The sequence below is a fragment of the Misgurnus anguillicaudatus genome, chromosome 3 (assembly GCF_027580225.2).
Source record: "Misgurnus anguillicaudatus chromosome 3, ASM2758022v2, whole genome shotgun sequence".
NCBI lineage: Eukaryota > Metazoa > Chordata > Actinopteri > Cypriniformes > Cobitidae > Misgurnus > Misgurnus anguillicaudatus.
Window position 1 is genome coordinate 48,238,234 of NC_073339.2, and position 25,071 is coordinate 48,263,304.

At 36.0% G+C, this 25,071-nt stretch overlaps 1 protein-coding gene across 2 annotated transcripts in view; it reads left to right on the top strand.

The window, feature by feature from the left end:
* Positions 1–25,071, top strand: part of LOC129445116 (neural cell adhesion molecule 2) — a 205,048-nt gene that overhangs the window by 176,149 nt on the left and 3,828 nt on the right. Inside the window, exons 9-16 of one of the 2 annotated variants that reach the window (XM_073866293.1) lie at positions 1,888–2,038; positions 5,152–5,339; positions 7,426–7,522; positions 10,513–10,680; positions 14,008–14,133; positions 14,342–14,463; positions 18,761–18,935; positions 24,641–24,848. In XM_073866293.1, the coding sequence (XP_073722394.1) occupies positions 1,888–2,038; positions 5,152–5,339; positions 7,426–7,522; positions 10,513–10,680; positions 14,008–14,133; positions 14,342–14,463; positions 18,761–18,935; positions 24,641–24,848 (1,235 nt within the window). The remainder of the gene's footprint in view (positions 1–1,887; positions 2,039–5,151; positions 5,340–7,425; positions 7,523–10,512; positions 10,681–14,007; positions 14,134–14,341; positions 14,464–18,760; positions 18,936–24,640; positions 24,849–25,071) is intronic. The other variant, XM_073866294.1, reaches the window with a different exon arrangement.

Here is a 25,071-nt window from a genome sequence, read left to right on the forward strand (position 1 = left end):
AAAAACGCTGGACGCTGGTTTTCAGCGCGGAAGCAAACCGCTAACTGCTGGCTTATTTGAAAAACGCCAAGCTTCCATTGGAAACAATTGAAAACATGTGCTGGCCGCGAGCGTAAAAGTTTTGGTGTGCACGCCCCCTTAAGCATCTGAGCAACCAGTGGCGGATTTAGCAAATTGGGGGCCCAAGGCGAATTTATGTATGGGGCCCCCCCTATCCAATCTATAAAAAAGGAAATTAAAATTACTCCAAAATGAAGATGAAAAGCAGAGAACACACAAAGTGTAGCACTACAAAACCAATAGAGAATAAGTGAATGGGGCAAAAACAGCCACGAACAGTAAATAACGGAGAAAAAAATTTAATCTGATGCTGCACAAAAACTGTGCATCAAGCAATGCATCAAAGCCAATGTTTTTAAAACTGTGATAAAAGGTTAAAAAAAATTATTTGTTTTTTCTGTAGTAACATTATTTACTTCACCACAAAATAATTTTTATCCGTGTAGGGCTAAGGCTATTATTAGCAGAACTAGGCGGTTCAATCACCAAAGCCCCATTTTACTTTCCCAGTCCTCCTGTCACTTTGTGTTTATCTTTTGCGCCGTTATGGACTAGTCCATTTCATTGTGAAAGAAGGGGGTGTATGTGTGTAGTGAACTGGACATTTTAACTACTATTTCAAAGTTTCAACGTATTTTCAAGAAGATTAATACAATTTACAATGCTTTTGAAGTGTTCATGATGATAAGGGTTTTATTCATTTATTTATTAGGTTTGTTGGGGGGCCCCCTAATATGACCGCTGATCGGGGGCCCCAAGCAGCCGCCTACCTATTCCTCTATCTTAAGACTGCCTCTGTGAGCAACCCCATAGTAACACTGTGACAACCACCCATATTACTGTAGTGTTGTACTGTGAGCTTTACACACACTAGAACTACAGAAGATGTATTTTCGTGTCTTATTTAATGCGTTTCAGTTTTTGTTTGTTTATTTGTGTGATATTCTCCAGGCGTTTGAGAGCCACGGGCAGCTCTCGCTATCTGAATAGAAATGAGTCTCATGCATTAGTGTGAATTGAACCTTCAGGTCTTGAGACAACAGTAATGGTTTTCGTCACCTGGCATCAGTAAAGCCGGCGATGTGCTCTTATACACCAGACAATAAAAGGAAGCTGAAGCTAGAGATTGATTTTTTCAGGGAGTAAGAGGACGAGCGATCAGTAAAGTGGGTGTTAGGGGACGAACTCGTTCTAATAGCTTTATATTTAACTCTTTCCCAACAGCATTGTGAAAGAAGTTGCCAGCCAGCGCCAGCTTTTGTTTATGATTTTCACAAAAGTTTAATGCCTTCCTGAAAATGTTCTTCTTCAAATATATAAACATACAATATAAAAAAATGAAAGAACAGACCCTCTGCATTTCCTATCTTTATGTGTTGTCTTTTATTATCACCTCTCAAATATGGGTAGGTTTCTTCAAAAGTACAAATTTTTCAGCAAACAGAGATAATTACATTTTACTAATGGACTTTTTTTAGAGATCAGATTCAGAATGATGATCAAGACATACACAGAGTTTTTACTGTTTTTGAATCCAGTGTTTTATAAGTTGGGTAAGAGCACCACCTGGTGGATAATAGCATAAATATGGATTGCCGTAAAAACTCGTGATTGGCAGGGAAGGAACTAAAGTCCCTATCATACTGTGACCACAGATACCAAAACCAAATTACAGTACTGTATGTTATAGATTGTCCTTATCATTGTTTATTGTAACGTTTTGCTGTATTTCACGGTGTTGCTAATAACACTGTATAAGTTTTTGTTCAGCCAGAGAGCGCCAACTAGATTTCACTAATATGGATGAATTTGTTTGTTTTTGTTTAGAGTCAGGACGGTCGTGTGGAGGTGCGTGGACGGCACGGGAAATCCATGTTGACCATCAGCAACGTACGGCTCTCAGATTGGGGTCGATTCGACTGCGAGGCCCTCAGCAGGATCGGAGGCCATCAGAAAAGCATGTTCCTGGATATCGAGTGTAAGAAGTGATGTGAACGTCTAACATGGTCTACTCTATTAACCATGTTTTTTGTGGTAAAAGTGTAGTAAATGGTGTTGGCTGAGTTACTTAATAAAAATAATTAATTACTAGTTAATAATGATATCTTAAATCATTTAATTAGATTACTGAACAAATTACTCTATCCACAAAGTATTTAATTAATTACTTACATCTAATACCTTCTAAATCTTATTTTGTAAATTATACAAAGATAGGCTTAAAACGGCTGGAGTTAGCATTAGCACAAGTGTTAGCATTATTATCATTAACTAACCAAAGTATTTAAAGTGAGAAGGATACATAAAAACATGCATTGTAACCTTAGACTTTAATGTTGATGTTAAATCCACTATTGTATTATATATCATTGATCTACAGTAGAGTCCATAGCTACCCAGTCTCACAAGGTTTCCTGATATAGTCAAGTAATTTTTTATTCTTTTTTGTGATCGTATAACGAATTCCTGTTTTTGTGTGATTATCATGCATTGGTTATTCAACTGTTTTTTTCCTATTTTTAAACCATTGCCACTTCGGTTTAGTGTTAGATTGGGTGCTTGCATTAGAATGTCACTTTATGTATTGGTTTATACAATTTTTTCGGATTTATTTTTTATATGTTGCCTGTTGTTGGGGTTAGAGTTTGGTTTGGGTAGGGAGGTAATTTTATGTAAATCTAACCCTAAACCGAAGCGACAATGGTAAGAAAACAGGACAAAACAGTTGAGTAACCAATACGTGATAATCACATGAAAACAGGAATTCGTTATACGAAATTTGTGATAATATCACGAAAAAAGAATCAAAAAATTATGTGACTATATAACAAAAATTCGTGAGCCTGGGCTGTCCATACACAGTATTTACTTCAATTCCATCAGAAGTAAAAATAAGAGTAATCCCTTATTTAAATTACACTAACTAATTACTTATTAACTAGTTACACCCAACACTGTAGGAAACAAGTTTTTTTAACTGTAGTAAAACCATGATTAATTTTCGTAAGGGCTTTTTTAATTTTTTTAAGTGGTCACCATAATTATTTCCTTAAAGTAATGAATCATTTTTATATTGGCCCGTATAAAACCCTCCTGCAGTGTGGGGCCAATTATTGAAAGAATTCATTCTGCGTAATTTATTGCTCAGATTCTCCTTCATTTCCAGGCTTGTGACTTTCTTTTTCTCAAATACCGTACGTGTCTCAACAGTGTCGTGATTTACTGCTGTGTTGCACTTGTGCTCCATTTATTTTTTAAAAGCCAAATTCCACATCAAATGCTAAATATGCTCGATACTCATTGAATTACACGTCTCATGTATCTTAGCTATCGTACAGGACTCAGGACTCTGACCGTGACATCTCGGCGTTATGTGATGGTGTGAGAGGGTTCGCTTCAGCAGGATCCAGCCAAGCGTTACTGTTGTGTTAATGAACTCATTTATTTAGTATGGAGACTCTGTAGTATCAATCTCTGTAATGTTGTCCTTCCTGCAGAGTAACACAAAATTAATGCATTCATACTGCTGATGACCTCAGACACTTGAGCTCATACGTTAAATAAGATTCAACTTCATGTTTGTTTCTCACATGAAAACTCTTTAAAGGTTGATTAAGAGATTCGCTAGTAAAATATAACTGTTGATATATTTGCTGAATCTCTTCTTTGAATCTTTCACTCTGAGGAGAAAATCATTTCATCTTTATGACTAGCACCTGTTCACCACAGACATAATCAACACATGCACTGAGACTATAAACACTTGTTATTATAATATATTTCCTACTGAAAGACAAGTTAAAACCTGGCTGGTGACCAGCTTGAACCACCTTGACCAGGGTGGATGCCTGGCCAGCTTGGCTAAGCTGGTTGGCTGGTCTTGTTTAAGATGGAAGTAGCTGGTTTAAGCATATCCTCCCACACTTAAAAAAAATGAAATGTTGGGTTTAATTAAAAATATTATGTCAACGGGTTCCACGCAATTTGTTTAAGTAATCTCAACAAACAATCGTTTAGTTCATTTTACAAAAGAAGTTTAAGTAAACTCAACAAACCTTATTAGAGTCAACAAATAAAAATTAGTTAATTGTACATGAAAATTTAAGTTAATGATGACTAAAAATGATTAAATGATTAAAAAAATTAAATAATGACATTTTATAAACTCCACCCCTTTAGTTAGGAATTAACAAGTCCATAACACCCAATCAATCAATCAATCAATCAATCAAAGTGCAGCTGTTTAATACAACTCATCATATAGACCTGTTATTATTACAGTTTATCAAACATATTTCAAATGCAATGTTACATTCAAAACGTTGTGTTTTGTTTTGTTATGTTCTAAAATATTTCAGAAAAAGTTCATTGTATCTAATGGTGCCTGCAAGAGGGTGCAAGAACAACAATTACCCATAATACACTGCAAAATCCTCAGCCAATGAGATACAAGTCTGCATTGGTTTTAATACTTTTGTGCAACAATGTTATGTTGGCTGAACAAATAAGTTTTAAGTAAAGCTAACAAGACACACTTTTTGTTGAATGAAGTAGATTAAATTAAGTTCACATTGTTAAATTGATTTTTTTTAAGTTATCACAACATGAAAGAATTCATTAAAATTGTCAAAAATTAAAGTTCATTTATTTAGTGCAGCCTGGCAAAGCTGGTTTAGCTCGTAAGTTAGTGGGTTTTATCTGGTGGGTCAGTTGTCTTCCAGCTTGACCAGCTATGACCAGCTTAACCAGCTAAAGAAGTGGCCAAAACCCTTCTTTAACCAGCCTGCTTAACCAGGTTGCCAGACCAGGTAAAACCAGCCTAAGCTTCTGAATAGCTTAAACTGTTAGTTTTATTTATACTTTAACACTTACACTAAACCAGCTTCTTATGCCTCATTTCTACATGGTGTAATTAGATTTGACAATCTGTTCTAGATGGTTTATCAGCTTGTATACTGGATGCCTAAGCCAAGGGTGACCTGCTTGACCTTCTTGGTTAGAGCTGGTAGATCCACCATCTTAATGTCAGCTTAATGAAATGATGTGACTGAATAAATGTCTTTACATGTAACTCTTTCTTTTTATTATTAGATGCACCGAAGTTCCAGACCAGTCAGACGATCTTCTACTCATGGGAGGGAAATCCAGTGAACATCAGCTGTGATGTGAGATCTAATCCTCCAGCGACGATGCTTTGGAGAAGAGATCGATTTACCATCTCCAGTCAGGGCACCAGCAACATACAGATCCACACTGCAGAGGGACGATCACTTCTAGAGGTTTAATAACATCATATTATTACATACATATAGATTAAGTTTAAATCGCTAACTGCCTTTAGTTCTAGTAAATGTGTTGAAGGACAGAAAAAATTGTCCTGAGTTTTGAGACTGTTTAGGAAAGCACATACAGTACATCTCCAGAAGAATGCATGTGCAGAGCTTGATACTTCAACAACGCATTGCAAGCAATGTTGTTATCATGCCTGAGAAAACCTCAGTGTTCAAGTGAAGATCGTTTTCAAACATGTTTGCCAATAAAGGTCAACAATGTTAACTAATGCTGGCTACACACCAAAAGATTTTTTACATCTTATAAAGTTTTCAAAATGTTATAAATCACAAACAAGAGGATAAAAAATCCTAAATTTAACCGTTTTGCACCTATAGTGTGGTGTGCCATGATGTGTCAAAGACAGCACACCACACACAAACAGATTTTCAACCAGAGTCTCTGCTGTGAACACATGAAATCTTGCAAAGTCTTTGCGAAGTGAAGTTCCCGTCTGTATTTATTTATGGGTCTGGCTAGTGGCTAAACTGATTTTTTAAACAATTCCCTTAAAATAACATGTTTTGGTTTGCTAAAGATGAGGGGAGACAACAAGTGTGCAGGCAGCTAGCCAAGAATTCAAGGACCTGTAGTTAACATTTTATATATTAATTTTTGATAACATAAGGTCATTTACCTGCCATTTATTTCCCTTGTTATCAGAAATAAACTACTGTGAAATTACTCTGTTGTTATTGATTCTGTGTGTGAGTCTATCAGAAGTTGCATTTAGTCAACAAAAGCCGTTTGTTTCTGTTTTTGCCGTCTATAGTCCAGTGTCACTTGTAGGCTAGTAAAAAATCTACCTCATTGTCCATCTAAAGAAAACTGCTTGATGTCGTGATTGTTTGTATTTATCTCTCTGTATAAGAACTAGGGATGCACCGAATCCAGGATTCGGTTTCGGATTCGGCCGAATACTGGGCTTTTTGGCGGGGTTCGGGTTCGGCCGAATCCTAGATTTTTTTTCCACCGAACCGAACCCTAGGCTTGCGCTACACTGGTCGACTTCACGCAGTTGTTGATTACACACATCGGGTGCTGATGTGGAGATGAGCTTTTTCTTTCGGTCAGCTGGACACACCAAAACTTTTAAACACGGCTGAAAACGCCTTGAGGACCCCAAATGCCAGCTGTTTTTCAGCCGAGCGCTTGGTAGCTGTGATGCTTCAGCTGTGAGCTGGTTGGTTGCTGTGGTAATGTCCCGCCCCTCCTCCACTGTAATTGGACGGCCGTGTGAAGACTGACATTGATGAGCGGAGCTTCTCACTCAAAGTTAAATATAGTTTTCAGCGCGGAGCTGCTTGCTTATTGGAAAAACGAGCGTGTCGCAACGCATCGCTTTCATTATGCATAGACTTATGGTAATTGTCAAAATAGTTTTTCCAACTTGTCATCCTGGCATAATGTACAGTTAAAATTAAATAAAATGAAAAATACACTGCTGTGGACGTTTTTTACTTCATTAATGTGTTTTACTGTGTTGGAATAAGGATGCGAGTAGGATTCGGTATTTGGTTTCGGATTCGGCCGAATCTTAAACGGTGGATTCGGGATTCGGCCGAACCTAAAAAATCTGGATTCGGTGCATCCCTAATAAGAACGTGTATATGTGCAGGTGTATCTTTACAAGGTAACATCGCCATCTGCTGGCCTACCACGTGGATCTTTTTGACAGTATTGTCGTGTGTTTGTGAAATTTGTTTAAGACGCTAAGGAAAACGTTTCAGTTTTTTACTATATTGGTGTTGTGTAAACATAGCCTTTGCTCACATAAAACGAACATCCATGAAAGAGATTAAGTCTTGTTTTAGATTTGTTTGAGTTAGTTAACTGCTGGTTTAGCAAAAAAAGTGTATTCTATTAGAGCTGGTTGACAATTTGCATCCAAAATGTCATACTGATTAATATTTGTTTCTGTATAAGCCAGCTGAAAAGGAAAAAACTTTAGAAGTGTATATGTGTGTGTGTGTTTCACATTATTCTTGCCTCTCTTTTAAAATTCAGCTGAAATATCTTGTTGTTTATCCACAGGTCACTCCAGTGTCCGACAGGGATTTTGGACGCTACAACTGCACAGCCAGAAACAACATCGGCGCTCGATATCAGGAGTTTATATTAGCACAGGCAGGTATGTGTTCACCTTCAGTAAACCTCAGGAGATACTGAACAAGTCTAGTTGAACTCACACTCTCTACCTGATCTTTAAACTTCACTTAAAATTCAATTCTTACAATCCTCACCTCCATCATCTTTCATATAGAGATACTCACTAAACCAAGTCTACCATTAACATTTATTCTTATTATAGGGGTGAGTGGGGCACAAACTAACGCAGGGTTAATTGTAGCATGAATTCTTGACATATTTCTACAGGGCCGAGTAATCTTTGCTTTAGGTCTATTTCTCTTACTGTCAGAAAATCTCCTGTGAAGTTTTGATGTGTTTTGGTTAAGATGTTGAACAAAGAGTGATTTGGAAACATGGAAGTAAATTTCTTCATCTTTTTTGAGTTGAGTATGCAAGTCATCAAATCCAACCTTATATTATTTTAATCACTGTCTTGTAATGATACATGAAATGAAAACATTTTGTTGATTGTCTAAAAAAAGATTCATCTAATTTAAATATTTTTTGAATGATACAGCCAAAGTCAAAAAGCTTTAGGTTGTGTCCCGCTCTCCCCTATATCTTATTATCATATTATGGATGTAATAGTTTTCATGTTTTCATGACTTTAGGGATGTTTAAGACATACTATATGATGCCTGAGCTGCAGATTTTATTCTATTTAATGTTCTTCTTCAAATTAACATAATTGAATCGTGGCTATAAAACTGTAGGTATGCATTAAACATTAATGTTTATTAAAATCTTCTGTAATGATTTATCCTTCACATGTGGCCATTACTAATTTAACTCCACTAATATACCAGAGTACAGTCTTCATTTACTCTAGCTGTTTAATATGCCATAAAGATGTAGTTTATACAGAGCTTCATTAAGCCCAAGAGAACACACACACACGCACACATGCACACACGCACACACACACACACGCACACACACACACACACGCATGCACGCACGCACACACACACATCTCTCTTAACACACATGCATGCACAAATAACATATAAACACTAAACCCTAAATTTAAGATGTACGTACTCAGACTCAAAAACCTGGTTTTACATACATGGTTAAGATTTAATCAAGATGAAGTCTTAGTTAAATATTTATGAATATGAAAATATTACTGATGTGCATCTTAAAACAAAACAATGGCACTTATATATTATTTAAAGATATGTCAGTTAAGCTCAGACATGCATTTTAGTCTGGGACTAGACTTAAGGCCAATGTATATTCCATTTTTTACCAACCTGATCTCATGAATTTCTGTTGGGATAGTCACAGAATTTTTTGCTAATTTTTCCGTGGCATTCTTATGGATTGGTTACCTAACCCTATTTTCTTACCATTGTCACTTCGGTTAAAGGAATAGTCTACTCATTTTCAATACCAAAATATGTCACCACCCCAACTAAGAACCGCTGAATCATCCCTCCACCATCCGCGCGCGTGCACGTAAGCGCTGGAGCGCGCTGCGACACTACGATAGCATTTAGCTTAGCCCCATTCATTCAATGGTACCATTTAGAGATAAAGTTAGAAGTGACCAAACACATCAACGTTTTTCCTATTTAAGACGAGTAGTTATACGAGCAAGTTTGGTGGTACAAAATAAAACGTAGCGCTTTTCTAAGCGGATTTAAAAGAGTAACTATATTTTATGGCGTAATAGCACTTTTGGGAGTACTTCGACTCGCCTGAATAGTCCGCTCCCCTTCTCACTCTCATAATGGGAGAGGGAGGGTGTTACTGCGCCGAGTCGAAGTACTCCCAAAAGTGCTATTACGCCATAAAATATAGTTACTCTTTTAAATCCGCTTAGAAAAGCGCTATGTTTTATTTTGTACCACCAAACTTTTTCGCACAACTACTCGTCCCAAACAGGAAAAACGTTGATGTGTTTGGTCACTATTAACTTTATCTCTAAATGGCAGCATTGAATGAATGGGGCTAAGCTAAATGCTATCGTAGCGTCGCAGCGCGCTTCAGCGCTTACGTGCACACACACAGATGATAGAGGGATGATTCAACAGTTCTTAGTTAAGGTAATAATATATTTTAATATTGAAAATGAGTAGACTATTCCTTTAAGGGTTAGATTTACATAAAATGACATCCTTACCCAAACCCAACTCTAACCCCAACGCCAAGCGACAATTGATTAAAGTTTAGAAAATATAAAATAATAAAGCAGAAAAATAGTATAAACCAATACTTAAAGTGACATACTAACGCAAACACCAAATCTAACCCTAAACCGAAGCGACAATGGTTTGAAAATAGGAAAAAGCAGTTGAGTAACGATCCATGAGAATGCCACGGAAAAAGACAGTCCGTGGCAGGGCCACAGAAAAAAGCGGAGATCCGTGAGAATGGCACGGAAACATTTGCAAAAAATTCACGGTACTTTGTGAGATCAGGCTGTTTTTAACGTGTACGCGAGGGTCCCCGTACAGTCTGCATGACGCAATTTTCAACATCAAAAGGCTTAAGGTCAAAGTATGGTAATTTTTTATGCATGACAAAATTTTACCATAGAAACCAGAAGTCAGATCAACACAACACACTTTTTCCTCAGAAACTGTATACATCAAATAAACTGATGCATTAAGACTCTACTCACGTACTGAAGTGTTGTGTTTGAGAGAGAGAGAGAGAGAGAGAGAGAGAGAGAGAGAGAAAGAGAGAGAGATGACATTTATGTGTTTTGTCAGGTTAGACTCGTGATGAGGAGTGATGATGAATATAATGTCCTGTCTTATATTTGGGTTGTTCTGTGAGTCTTTGAATTAAAAAGAGAGAAAATCATGAATGTTTGTGTCCAAAGCTCAACTAAATGACATCTTTTTGTGCCAAAGTAAAGATTGAACATAATACTTAAATATTTCTATAGTATAGTTCAGTAAATAGCTATCATAGTAGATATGAGCAAGGTCACAGTTTTGTGGTCGCTGTTGATTAAATGTGATGTTTGTTCTGTTACAGATGTTCCTTCAAACCCGACCTCTGTCAGGTTGACCGCTGTATCTCAGCGTCTCGCTACCGTCACCTTCATAAAGCCTGACTCACATGGAGGCGTGCCCATCAGTTATTACATCATCAACTACAGAGACACGAGCTCACCTGATTGGAGGACAGTGAGATCACATGGTGTTCAGAGTAAGTATCATAGGAAAAATATTATTGATATCAGAAATAGAAACAAGTCCATTTTTGGCATACAGTAAGAGGTAAAGGTGCTGTAGAATGTCAAATTGTATTTATGTAGGCATGAATGAATAATAAGAGTTGTGTACATGGTAATAACATATGATGAGCCTCAAACACGATTATTTCCTCCTTCTTATGTAAAACCCGTGCACGCAAAAGACCAACTGCTGGAAAACAGACCAATCTCAACATAACACCAACTGTGACGTCACAGTCCAGATATACACACACAACATTAAATTACACATTAAATTAATTACAATGTTGTTACAATGATAAAAACAAAGTTGTGACTGCTGACTTAGCGCTATATGCTAGTTAGTGCTATATGCTAGTTAATGCTATATGCTAATTAATGCTATATGCTAGTTAATGCTATATGCTAGTTAATGCTATATCCTAGCGTTTAGGCTGAAGTTCTACTATTGACGTTACAGTTACGTTTTGCAGGTCCATACTGAAAAAAACACAAACTTATCACTCAGAAACGTCTATTAACAATCTCTAAACAATTAATTATTCCTCAAAATCTGATACAGACTCAAGCAAAAGATGTTTACACACACACAGAGCTACTGAAGGAGAAACAGCCAATCAGAGCAGAGCTCAACATTAGACCATTTCATTCTAAAGGCAAATCCTAGTGTTGTAAATGGTTTCTGTAGGATATATATCCAGATATACCTTTTAAATTTCAGAGAACAATTTAACATATTGCATTCTTTGGCACCTTTAAACCTATAAAATAATTTGGAGAGGAATTTAATGAGAAATATTTAAGTTTGTATTAGAGTCTCTGACTTTGCTCTTCATTTAATTCTCGTTGTTGTTTTAGAAAAACAATAAGCTCAATATTTTCTTTGCCAGCTGCACGAGTAAAACACTTATGGAAATAAAAACAGGCTGTGTCTCTGCTAATGCCATTTTTCCTCTAAAATCCATTATGGTTTATTGAAACGAGCACTTTTTGCTGTATTGTGTCGAGTATCATTTTGGTTTGTGTGGTGCAACTAAAGCACATTTGGTTTGCTAAAGGCACACTAGAGATAATGAGTTTAAGCAGTTTGTTCATTAAACTACTCAGAGTTTTGTCTTCGAGTCGGCGCTCAATGATTTCTCTCTGTGCATTAGAAGGCCATTAGGCAGGACATCGAACAGCGCTTTTAAATAACGTTCGTTTGGCTAAACGTAACAAAAATCAAATAACAAATAAAAAACCTTCAAGCATGAGAAGTTATATGGCTGAACTTTGAATCACAGTCCTGTTGGGCTTCAGGCAAAGCTTTGATCAAATAAAGCCATGAGGTCAAAAGCAGACCTTCAGATGAAGGAATTAAACATTTTGTGCTGGATTTATTCAAATTCACAGCGTAATTATTACAATTACATCTAAATATTCTTTGTGGATTTTTAATTAAGAGCTCAGTGTTCTGTGACTGACTGCATTTATTAAGTTACAATAATAGCGGCTATTGAGTGTTCATTTCTGTTACTGCCTTCTCATGTAAATCACTCATTATAATCACATACAGAGGTCACGGTCTGAGATGTGCTGTCATAATACTGTGATGTAAAACTCTAGACTTCCTTATAAATTTAAAACCGATTAGTGAATTATTAGCATTGAGATACACACTGTATAATACTGAACTCTGAAAACACAACAGTGTAACACAAAACCTGGGGACTCGATTATTAGTGTTGTAGTTCTCAAGACCGGTCTCAAGACCACTTTTTAAAGGTCTTGGTCTCGCATTTTATTTCAAGACCGGTCAAGACCAAAATGGCACATCACAAATTAATTTTTTATCATTGATTTTATGCAGTTTATTCAGGTTTTCTGATGGCACACACACAAACAGACAAGAAGTGCCTAATCATTTGCATATTCCACATTTTATCATAAGTGTTTTAATGTAGTCACTTGAATGGTCTTGATCTTGACTTGGTCTCGGCCTGTCTTGGTCTTAACTTGGTCTCAACCCTTTAAAGTCTTGGTCTTGTCTCGGTCTCGGCATGTCTTGGTCTTGGTCATGACTTGGTCTCGGTTTAGGTGGTCTTGACTACAACACTATAGTTTATAAAGCATGCATACTCATATTAATATGAAAACGGTCTTTGATACCATTTTGCTTCACCTCTCGATCACTACTATGCAGACTCTAGCTCTGAATGTCGTCATCATACTGCAAAAAAAATATCTTTCTTACTTAGTTTTTTTGTCTTGATTTTTAGTACAAGTGTCTAAAAATTCTTAAATCAAGATGCTTTTTCTAAGTCTAGTCTAGTCTAGAAAATAAGTCTAGCTTTTAGAAAAAAATTGTGCTTTAAACAAGGGGGAAAATCTGTCAATGGGGTAAAAAAATTTTTCTTTGAATGTTTTTTTTTTTCTTACCCGCTTGTTTTATGCACAAACACTGCCAAAAATGTATTTCTTACTTAGCATTTTTGTCTTGTTTTCAGTACATATATATAAAAGTTCTTAAATCATGATGCATTTTCCTGATGAGCAAAATGACTTAAGAAAATAAGTCTAGTTATTAGAGTAAAAATATAAAATTTAAGTGAATTTGTGCATAAAACAAGTAAAGAAATCTAATACCAATGGGGTAAGGAAAAAAATCTCGAAATAAGTTTACTTTTTTCTTAAAAACGTAATTACGGTGCCTCTAAGGGGACATTTGAGCAAAAAATCAATAAAATTTAGTTTTGTGCTTACGTGAAACTTTTGCGTTTCACAAACTTTAGATTTTTTTACTCCAATGTCACCTCAGGGGCTCGGTACTTAATTACCCTGATTGGCAGATGTTTTTTTCTTGTTTTAAGCACATATTCACTTTAATTGTATATTTTTAGAATTATTGCCTTATGTCATTTTACTCATCAAGAAAATGCATCATGATTTAAGAATTTTTAGATATTTGTTCTGAAAACAAGACAAACAAGACATGTTGTCCATCTTTTTACAGAAACCATTATGTTTTCATTTCTGGATATTGGTGTCTAGTATGTGATACTGGTATGGTTGTATGGTATGACTTAACTAGCAATGCTTGTAAAGCATGAACAGATTGAGTTTATAGAACTATGAGTATATAGATCACAAAAATGAAAGAACTCACTTTCCAACATGACACCAAACTGAATAAATTATGACACGTTACATTTTTTACTTTAAAGCTCGTACATGAAAGGGAGTCGAGGGCATATGTTAGTCTGTGGAAAACTTCAGGTGTAATAAAACTGGATGTGTGATTGTCTTTGTTCTGTTTCAGACTATGGTGGTTCTGGCGAACCTGGAGCCCAACACCACATATGAGGTGAGAGTGGCGGCGGTGAACGGAAAAGGTCAAGGAGAGTTCAGTCGATCGGACGTCTTCCAGACGTTACCCATCCGTAAGAACCTTCTCCTCCTTATAATCTTCACTCGTTCTGCATCGCCACTGTCGACTGGATGCATTTTGTTTAGTTTGCCCGTGTGTGAATTCATCCAGAACTGTGAATGTGTTTTATTATAAAGTATAAAAAGCTTCTTGCTTATTATAATGCTGGTTTATAGTTTAAAGGTTATGTTCTCATAAAGTGATGTTTTGTGTTCCTGCAGGTGAGCCGAGTCCTCCTACAGTACACGGACAGAGAGGTGTCGGGAAAGCGTACAGACTCGGTCTAATGAAACAGGATGATGGTGGAATGCCCATCGTCGAGTACATCGTCAAATATAAAACGGTGAGAGCAGTTACCAGTGATGAAGGACATGAGTACTGGTGCTTTAATCATCTGGGTTGGTAACTGAGAGAGATCGTAGGCAAACTCATTTAACTAAGCATATCTGTTACTTTGTGAAAAGGCAAAATATGATCAGATCTTCACTTTTCTTTTCGTTTTAATCACATGCTTTATTGTGGGCACAAAGAATTGTTAATAAATTTCAAACCCAGACATAACAGCACTTGTACCATCATTGTGCACGGTCGTGGATTAACTGTACAAAGATGATAGTTCAAAGTCCATTTCTTAATGTTTACAGTATATCTAGATGGGGCGCACAATCATTATGTGCTCTGGTCAAATATGATGCAAAAATGTATTCCTATAATAATTTTATCTAGATAACATTTTACAATAAAGTTGTATTTGTTAGCAATTAGTTAATGCATTAAAATTAACTAAAAATGCTCAATAATTCTACAGCATTTGTTAATCTCAGTTCATGTTAATTTTGGCATTTACTTATACATTTATAAAATCAAGCATTATAACTGTTAACATTAATTAATGCATGAACTAACACGGATTGGATTGACATTAACTAACATAGGCTAATTTTTAATTAAAATGATGTGCTTTCAATTAATTAAATAAATAATAAAAACAAATACATAATTTAGATCTGCTGACGTTTTTGCAGTGTTCAACTAAACTCTAGTAGCAGAATGATGTGTTACTTGTGAAAGATGTGTTTAGTCAGATAACATGACTCCTTTAAACTCCTGTTATCTGTCAGCAGAGAACAAAGCTTTCAGCTGTCTGATGATGTAGTCACTAAAGCTCTTTTCATACAGGGAAATACACGGAAAATGCATCCAGGATTTATCTGTGATTATGTAATTTTTTGGTTCATTCACACTGCCAGTGATTTTCCAGAATCTGTGCGTGCGTTCACAGACATACAGTAAAGATCCCGTAAAGACACGTGACATATTTAAAGTCCTGCACCTGGTATTTTTCCTCCGCAGCGTCTGAAATTTGCTTATTATCTGTGCTTATTTTCCCTCCGGAAGCCACTCTCGTGCATTTTAGATTATGATAAGATTGTAAAGGAGTGCGTGATGCACTGTTCTAATATCCTGGTTGTTTACCTCTGATTGAGTTGTGTTAAAGTAGTTATTTCAGCTGAGATTATATCAGATTATAAAGGACTGTATTTGCCTTGCTGACTGCAGTAATTCATGCGGTAAAGTCAGTCAGTGTTAATCTTGAGTTGTATATCTTTCAGTGTTGTGGGTGGCTGAATCTGAAATGTCCTCATGAAAATGTCTTCCTCCTACTTTGGTGTCTACAGTGAATCTGTGGGCTAAGAAAGATCTCAAGCTGTGACCTCATTTGCCTGAAGAATAAAGATGCTTTAAAGAAAAAAAATGCTTTGAAGTTCTTCTGTTTTCTACAGATTTCAGGAGAAATTCACCTCTTGTCACAGAACAGAGAAGCCTGACCTGTGTGTGTGTGTGTGTGTGTGTGTGTGTGTGTGTGTGTGTGTGTGTGTGTGTGTGTGTGTGTGTGTGTGTGTGTGTGTGTGTGTGTGTGTGTGTGTGTGTGTGTTTGTTTATCTGAATACACACATGCTAACATTAATAATGAACACGTTTACAGATACACCTGAAAGAGAACCTGTCAGAAACACATCCAGGTCACATTTCATCCCCAATTCAAAATAAAAAAATTGTTTTCCCTAAAGAAAGAAAATGAGGCTCCGTACAGCAACTTGTTTCAATACACTGTTAAATATTACTGTAGAAATTATAATATTACTGCAGCTGTTTGCCATTAACCTACTGTAGATTTAAATTTATGTTATTTCCGAAATACATTAAACATTAACAAGTCTTTATCTTTATCTAAAACTATAAAATAACAGCCTCATGCAAAGCATTCTGGGAAATAAAATCTGAAGGAAAAAACAGAAAAAGGTTGACGAGGATTTCTGGTTCCCAGAATGCTTTGCATGAGGCTGTTATTTTATAGTTGTATTCTGTAAAGATTTAAGTGTACAAATGGCTCCTCACTATTTCAAAAGGTCTGTCATTTACCTCCCTCTCTCTCATTGGCCATTGTGAAAGTAATGATGTAATCATTACTAAATATCAAACATGTTTATATGATCGGGACGGCCGGACATCAGAACCGATTGAGGTCCAGGACCCGATTCCCTTGGAGGGAAAAATCAGGAGAAATTCAGGCCACAAGGCAGCAATGTTGTGTTTAAAATACTCACAAAAGAAGATGAAAGTAGAGTATCATCCAAAACAATGAAAGTTTGTTTCTGCAATCTCTTTAGAAAGTTTCTGGGATTTGTATAAGAACTTCTCAAAACCTTTAAACAATTCTGTGAAATGAAATCTCTTTAAAGTGCTTTGCTTAAATGCAGCGAGAGAAAAGCAGATTGGAGATTTGATTGTTTTGCTTTTGAGTTCTCCTGTGAGCAAACCCAATGATAAAAGGAATTAAAGATTTTCAGAAAATAAATCCATCATATTAGGTCATACAGACAGATCGTGAGCTGTGAGTGTTTATCAAGAGCCAGAACGACTAAAATGAAGATGACTGAAATGATTTACTTTTCTCTTTAATCCACCTGCGTCTTATTTTCAGTACAAATATTTAAATATTCTCACAATCATGATGCATTTCCTTGTTGAGCAAAATGACCTAAATAAATCTAGTTTTTAGACAAAAAAAAATCAAGTTTAAGTGAATTTGTGCATAAAACAAGCAAAAAAAATCTTAACTTTTGTCCTAAACACTTAAAATAATACATTTAAATACAAATTTCTCACCCTACAGTACTACACAGCAAAAATGATTTTCAAGAAAAAATGTTTTTAGTGTTTTTGTTTTGTTTTCAGTAAACAATATCTAAAGATTAAATTAAGATGCTTTTTCTTGATGAGCAAAACAACCTAAGAAAATAAGTCTTAGACAAATTATTATTTTTTTGGACAAATTCACTTACATATGATTTTTTTTGTCTAAAAACTACACTTATTTTCTAAGCTCATTTTGCTCATTAAGAAAATACATCTTAATTTAAGCATTTTTTAGATGTTTGTACTGAAAACAACAAAAAAACTAAGTACACTGCAAAAAATCATTTCAAAGAAAAAAAATCTTAGTATTTTTGTCTTATTTTCAGTAAAAAATATCTAAAAATTCTTAAATTAAGATGCTTTTTCTTGATGAGCAAAACAACCCAAGAAAATAAATCTAGTTTTTAGCCAAAAAAAAAAATTAAATTTAAGTGATTTTGTGCATAAAACAAGCAAAATAACTACCCCAAATGGTGTAAGCACTTTTTCTTGAATTGTGTTTAAGATTTTTTTTTTTAAGATTGCTTGTTTTACGCACAAAATCACTTACATTTTTTATTTTTGGACTAAAAACGTATTTTCTTGGGTTGCTTTGCTCATCAAGAAAAGCATCTTCATTTAAGAATTTTTTGATATTTTTAGTGAGAAACAAGACAAAAATACTAAGGATTTTTTCTTGAAAATCATTTTTTGCCGTGTAAGAAAGTGATTTTTTTATAGTGTAGTTATTATGTTTGATGTGATTACGAGCACAAGATATTAGTATAATAGACTTCTTAGCTTAAAATTGGAAACACTGTCATTATTTATTTACCCTTATAAAACGGTTAGTTCCAATCCTTGATTCTGATTGGTCAATAGGTGTGCTTTATTCACGATAAAACACTGCTATGACCGCTTCACCCAACGGTTCTATTTAATATCACTGCGCCCTTAGCAACACCCTTAGCAACACATAAACATATAATGAGACAAAGTCTGAGAACAGTTTGTTGTTTTTATTTGAGCTTTCATGTTGTTGTTCGCAGTCAGGGACTATTTTTCTAGCGGAAGGAATGCTTTTATTGATTTAACTTCATGAAAGTTGCACTAATATTTTTTTTACTTTAATATTGTGTGGTAACCGTTTTATTAAAGCAATAAGGTACTCGAGGCAAGTGCTGTATCGTGAATAAGTAACGGCTGAAGGGGTTGCAGGCACTCCGCTTCGCGTCGTGCCTAACAACGCCCTTCAGCCGTTACTTATTCACGATACAGCACAGCCTCTCGTACCTTATTGCTTACATATGTCATTCCAAAGCTGTTTAGTCTGTATTAATTCACTAACTATACTAGCAGTAACCAGCAGCAGTATCTTTCCAAGACCAGCATGGATGTTCACACCATGTATGTTAATAATCTGTATATTAAACATCAATGTTTCTGTGTTGTTTCTGTAGGATAAGGAGGAACAGTGGATGACTAAGTTGGTTCCCGGTCTGAACGACTATGCCGTTTTACAGCCGCTTCAGTGGAACACGCGCTACAACGTGGAGATCACAGCACGCAATCTGAAAGGCCTGTCAGAACCCACTTTCTTTCAGTTCCTCATGCCTCAGAAACCTGACATCACAGGTACACACAGATCTTCACACACTCACTCAATCTCTCTATATTAGTGCATACACAAACGTATTTACGTTCCCTTCACTAATACTGTTCGTGCACAATATTGGCACATGTGATATACATCTTGGGGGATTTAAACTTTAGAAAACTTATTCATATTCAAGGCCTTCTCAAAAAGCCGACGCTGGGAGATGTTCGCTGTGGCTCATGTGTTAGATAAAAACAGAAATGTTGAAATGATGTCACACCACATATCAGGTCTCCAGGTAGTGAGAGATGAGACGCCTCCAGCAAATCTGAACCTCTGTGTCTGAGACTTTAGAGTAAATAAAGATCATCAAATCCAGCGGAGAGACTTACTGGAGTTTAATCTCTGATGTTGTTTAAAGAGAAATAGCCAACAGTTACTCATCTACTGCCCTGACCCGACTTATCAAAACAAACTTATGCTTTAAAGTCACAAACTAGTCAAGACACTGCCGGTCACATATATATATATATATATATATTTTTTTTTTTTTTTTTTTTGAAAGGAATAAGATGCAGGATTGTGAAATATGGACACATGCAGGACTTTACTTATGATGCATTACAAGTGTTTGTGTCCTCTGCCTGTGTTTTCTTGTTTCTGTATATTTTTGGGGTGCTTGTGAGGAAAACTTTGACTAATGGATGTGTAGCTCCCAGCCAATAACCACGCACACATATGAAGCCATTAACCTAAAGCAGATATAAAAATGTCTGAAAAAACCCTGAGGCAAAACATCAGGCAGATAAATCTGATTGTGAAAGTAAAGTGAATGTGAAGTTTGACTTTCACTCGCTGGAGAGAATAAATCTGACCTTTAAGTTAGTTTTATGATTCTCGTGTAACTTTGATGTTGTCACTGTAGATTTTTTTCATATTCTGCTTTGACTTACATACAAACTCAATGATAATATGATTTTTTCATGTGAATGTATGCATTAAGCAGACGTTTTATTAATCAATACATTATTTCTCAGTATACTGTATCAATATGTGTGTTCCCTGGGAATTGAACCCATGACCTTTTATGTTGCTAATGCAATCCTCCACCAGCTAAGTTACAGGAACACACATTTAGCATTAAAGCAGTACAAACATACTGCTGTGATTTTTCACAATAATGCATTTATTATTTGCATGTTACAATGCAAAAGTCAGTGCATGCGTGTGCGTGTGTGTGCGTGTGTGCGTGTGTGTGTGTGTGTGTGTGCGTGCGTGCGTGCGTGTGTGTGTGTGTGTGTGTGTGTGTGCTTGCGTGCATGTACACATCAGCTATCTATTGTGATTGGTAGGTGGTGATTTTGTGTTTTATAGCTTCATTCAATCACTCATCTGATATTTCATCATGCACAGCTCTTGGGCTCTCCTCCAACACTAAGTGAGCTGCATACATAGGCAGTATTTTAAGTCATCATCAATCCCAAAGGAATTGCAAAGTCTGTTCCCAACGGTATGCAGTAACATGAAACATCAATAAATAGAGTTCATTAAATACTGAAGAAACCAAACCGGGAAAACAGTTCAATCTCATTTTAAATATTTGTGTGTTATACATTTTTATGAATACTTGAGTAAGTATTAAATGTCAAACTATTGTAATCTGTACTGTTATGAGTTGCTGTCTACACTGAAAAAACAATAAGGAGAATTTAACTAATTTTTATTTTGCAAACTTTTGCATGAATATTTTATAGTTTACTCCTTTTATTTCATTAAATCTATTTTAATCTTTTTTATTACAGTGTATATTGAGCACTCCGTTTGGTCTCTTCTGACATTGAGTATCAGTTTCATTGCGCAGATTTGTAGTTTTTGAGTCGTGCTTTGACATGAAGAAAGGTTGACATCAGTGCTGTAAAGCTTTGACAGCAGCTCTTCAACACTCTCTGCTCATAAATGTGCTGTTATGGACATTTGGCTCTATATAATAGTGTTTCATATTGTAGCCGCGGCCTCTAAGAGCTGTCGGAGAGAGCGTTTTTCGGGTCATTTAGTGCTTTATCGGCAGATAGCGATAGTGAGAGTCTCCTTTCTGAATGAGAAAAACAATACAGACGTACACTTATAGGACTCGAATGAAAGTTCTTCTTGTTTAGTTGTTTTTCAGGCTATACAAACATACCACAGACATAACATGTGTCTGAAACCGCATGTTGTATACTGTATACGTATACTGACCCACATGGCTAAAAAATATATTTGTAAATATATTTTGAAATATGGTTAAAATATATATTTGCTGAAATGTAGTTTAAAATAAGTTTACAAATATATTTTTCACCAAATATTTTTTTGCAATCTTTTTGTATATTTTGAAATATATTTTAAAAATAAATATATTTGAAAGCATTTAATATATATATCACCCTAATTCAAACCAAAGAACATATCACAAAAAAAACTTCAGGATTGAATAGGTTTGAATAGGTTAAAATTAAATCTATTTTCAACTTCAAAAATATACTTTATTAAAATTAACTTGTATTTAGCATATATTTAAAATATATTTTGGCCAAGAATACATTTTTGCCATATGGGTTTTAAAAATATAAATGTATTTGTTTGCCCTTGAAATAAAAAAATATATGAAATATATTTTGCCCTTCAAAAATATATTTAGTTAAGCATCACTTTCTACAAAATGCATTTAGCATATATTTAAAACATATTTTGGCCAGATAAATGTACTTTTTTGCTATATGGGGAATGAGATGAAGTATCTACTCATCAACCTTTAAAATACATCACGTGACATACATCGTCATTACCACAGGTGAGACGTAAAACACGTAAAAAAGACTTGTTCCCTATATATATTTGAATTTGAATAGAGCCGTGTTACCCCTTTCCAATGTTTTTGATTATGACGACGCCTCTCCTTCTTCTTTGTTGGATGACGGGAGTCCACGATATAGTAAATTGGCCATCGAATACACACTTCGTATGCTGTTTTTCAAATACCATAAATTTCCCAACTACTCACCTCGACTACTGCTTTTTGCCTACTATATAGTAGGGAAGTAGGTTTCGGACGCAGCCATAGTTTTAACAATATTGCATTTAAAGTTCAGCCACTCGCATACATCTTTCTTCTAAGAGCACAAATGGAGATGGTTTAATGAATATCTGGTTTGGTGGCACTTACTTTAACACCTTTTTAAAAGTGTAAACCAGAGAGACCCTCAAAGTCAAAGTCCAGATGCATGCGGTGAATACTGAGGCTTTGAACCGCTTTGAACTCTTATATCCATGTTCTTATGATTTCTCTTTGCATTCGTACATTTGGGGCTCTGTGGTGATAAGAATCAATAAAACCTCAGATGTTTCAGCATCCGTACCGACTCCAGGCGTCTCATATTTAAGAGTTTCCCTCTAATCATTGCAGGCTTCAGGAGATTCTCCACACATTAAACTCCTTACAGAAGAACATTGTGTTTACGCTGCAGGTCGCTTCATGTAAACTGAACATATTGATAGTGTCTGAATCTGTCAGCATCTCAGACATCCGTTTGTGTTTATATTTGTGTTTTCATCTTTACATGTGACGCAAACAGCTCGAAGAACTCAAACCTCAGAGCTTCATTTATATCACTATACACTTGAAAGAGTTTAAGACCGGTGTACATGTGAACTAGACACACATTCGAAATAGCATCACATCTAGAAACTTTTTTTAAAAAGTCACTTAAAAGGTTTGTTTTGATGCATTTAGTTTGCTTTAGTAAAGCTGTTACAAGTGATTGGGTTAAGTTAACCTCCTGTTAATTATTATTTGTAATTGTTAGTCGTCTTATTATTTTTCTTCTTCCACCATTGCGTCTATGGCTGCCCACAGAAGCGTACGTAGGAAAGTTACGGTTAACCTAACCCTAACCAATTTTGCACACAGATAGAGGTCAGTCCTAAAAGTTACCATACCAAATTAACCCCCCATTCAGACAGCCAGCGACCAGCACTAGCAGAGCGACGCGATCTCATTCATTTCAATGGAAACCGGGCGACTTCCGGCGGTATGAGTGAAAGTGACCGTTGGCGACCGTATGGGCGTGTCCAGCGACGCGAGAAAGTTAAGAAAAGTTTAACTTTATGCAAATGTCGAGCGAATTTCGGGAGCAACTACCAATGAGAACAAAGCAGTGGAGTTCACGTCATCGTTCTCTCGTCAGTTATTGGCGTGGATGGTACTCATTTGTGTATGACAAGCAGATTTAGAAACGCCTCAAGAGACGGGCGACACACAGCGATGACATCGCTGGCTGTCTGAATGCGGCGTTAGAGTCTCTATCTCAAACCTGCTAGCACCACCAACAGTCATAAGTCTCACTTACATTTTTGCTTATAACTTCTGATGCACAAGTCGTAGAAACAACATTTTTCATCATGAAAACTTTTCCGCCATTTTGAAAACTACTTTTTCAAACTCATCCTAGACCTATTGTTCGATTTGAGTGAAAATTTGTGTGTAGCATTTAGACACACTCAGAGCAAAATGGAAGTCAGTTATGGAAATCATGGAAATCATGTTGATGTGCAAATCCTTTTTTGGATACCACCTCAACGAATTTTATGTAGAGTGTGAAAAAAACTGATTTGAGGCTGTGTTTTTGCCAAACTTGTGTGTATTTACACAACACTTGGTTCTTGTGATGGCAGTCAGGAACTGAGGATGCATACAAGGTTTCATTAAATCTAGTGGTCAGAATTTTTTACATGCAGAACTTTCACAGCAATTGACATACTGTATTTTCATTGGATTTGATTCATTAGAGTCCTGAATTGTTGCCAAGTCCAACGATACAAAACATGCCAGGTTTTGCTTTACGCCTAGTCCAACGCTGCAAAGTAGCGCCTAATAAAACAATCGAGAATATTCCGACCGACTCAAAGACAGTTTTTTCCCATATTCATATAACTGCTGGACTATAAGCTAATAAGGACACTGCAAAATTCACATCGGAAATGGACGAAATTAGCAAAAAAACTAAGAGTTATTATTAATGTTTCTGTTTTTAGACATATGGTTATAACTGCTCAACGAAATGAGATATTTTTACCAGATTTGATACACTAATGTAGAGTCTGAGGCCACTAAAAAAAGATGGTGTGTCTGCGCCACTAGTTGGCCTTAATTAGTGAACAAAACAGCTGTATCTTCGCAAAACTAAAGTGTGAATGATCTGAGGTTCCATTCACGTTTCATTATAGCACCACCTAGGGGTCTCGATATGAAAAATTGCTATTTTGCTTTAAAACTACTCCAAAACTGTAAAAAAATTGTGACTCATCATGCATGATTCCTTTTGTGGCTTGGAGTATAATCATTGGTGGATGCCAACTCACTCCCTAGCAACCAAACAGAGTACCCTAGCAACCATTTTACAACTCCTATTTTTCAGCATCATAACATTGTAGAGACATGGGGGTAGGCTCTTTTACACAAAAGATATTACACAGTATAAAAATATACTAATAAATGTAGTTGCTTAACTGATAACAGGTCATCAAAACTTCACTAAAGCAAATCCAGACAGATGTTTTATATCTAAGATTGATAAGTATGATGTTTTTATGATGATATTACACAAACATCTGACCTGCTGAATGTTTATGATGTGTTTTAAGATCTACAGGTCTGAGATCAGATAGCATTTACCGAGTGTGTTTATGTCACCTGTGGTCTCAGCAGATTCACTGTTCAGTGGTCTCGGTCTGGGCGCTGTGGTGGGTTTGGGTGTAGCCGGTCTTCTTCTGCTGCTGGTGTTGGTGGACGTCAGTTGTTTTTTCCTGCGTCAGTGTGGACTTCTCATGTGCATCAGTCGCAAGTTCTGCAGCAAGAAAACAACCACCAGCGGCAAGAGCAAAGAGATGGAGGAGGGAAAAGCAGCTTATCTGTGAGTTTTTCACTGCTTCTTGTATGTTATGTTACTGGGTTTGCATTGTCTCTGCATCTTTATGCCTGAACTCTTTGTTTTGCTTGTGAAGAGTTGTGTGAATCTTATTCATCTTAAACAGACCTATATTTCTTCATTAAACAAATCTCAGAATGCTGGGTTTAGCTGGACCTGAAGCTGGTTTTGAACCAGTCACATGGCACAGTGGTTTTAGATGAGATTT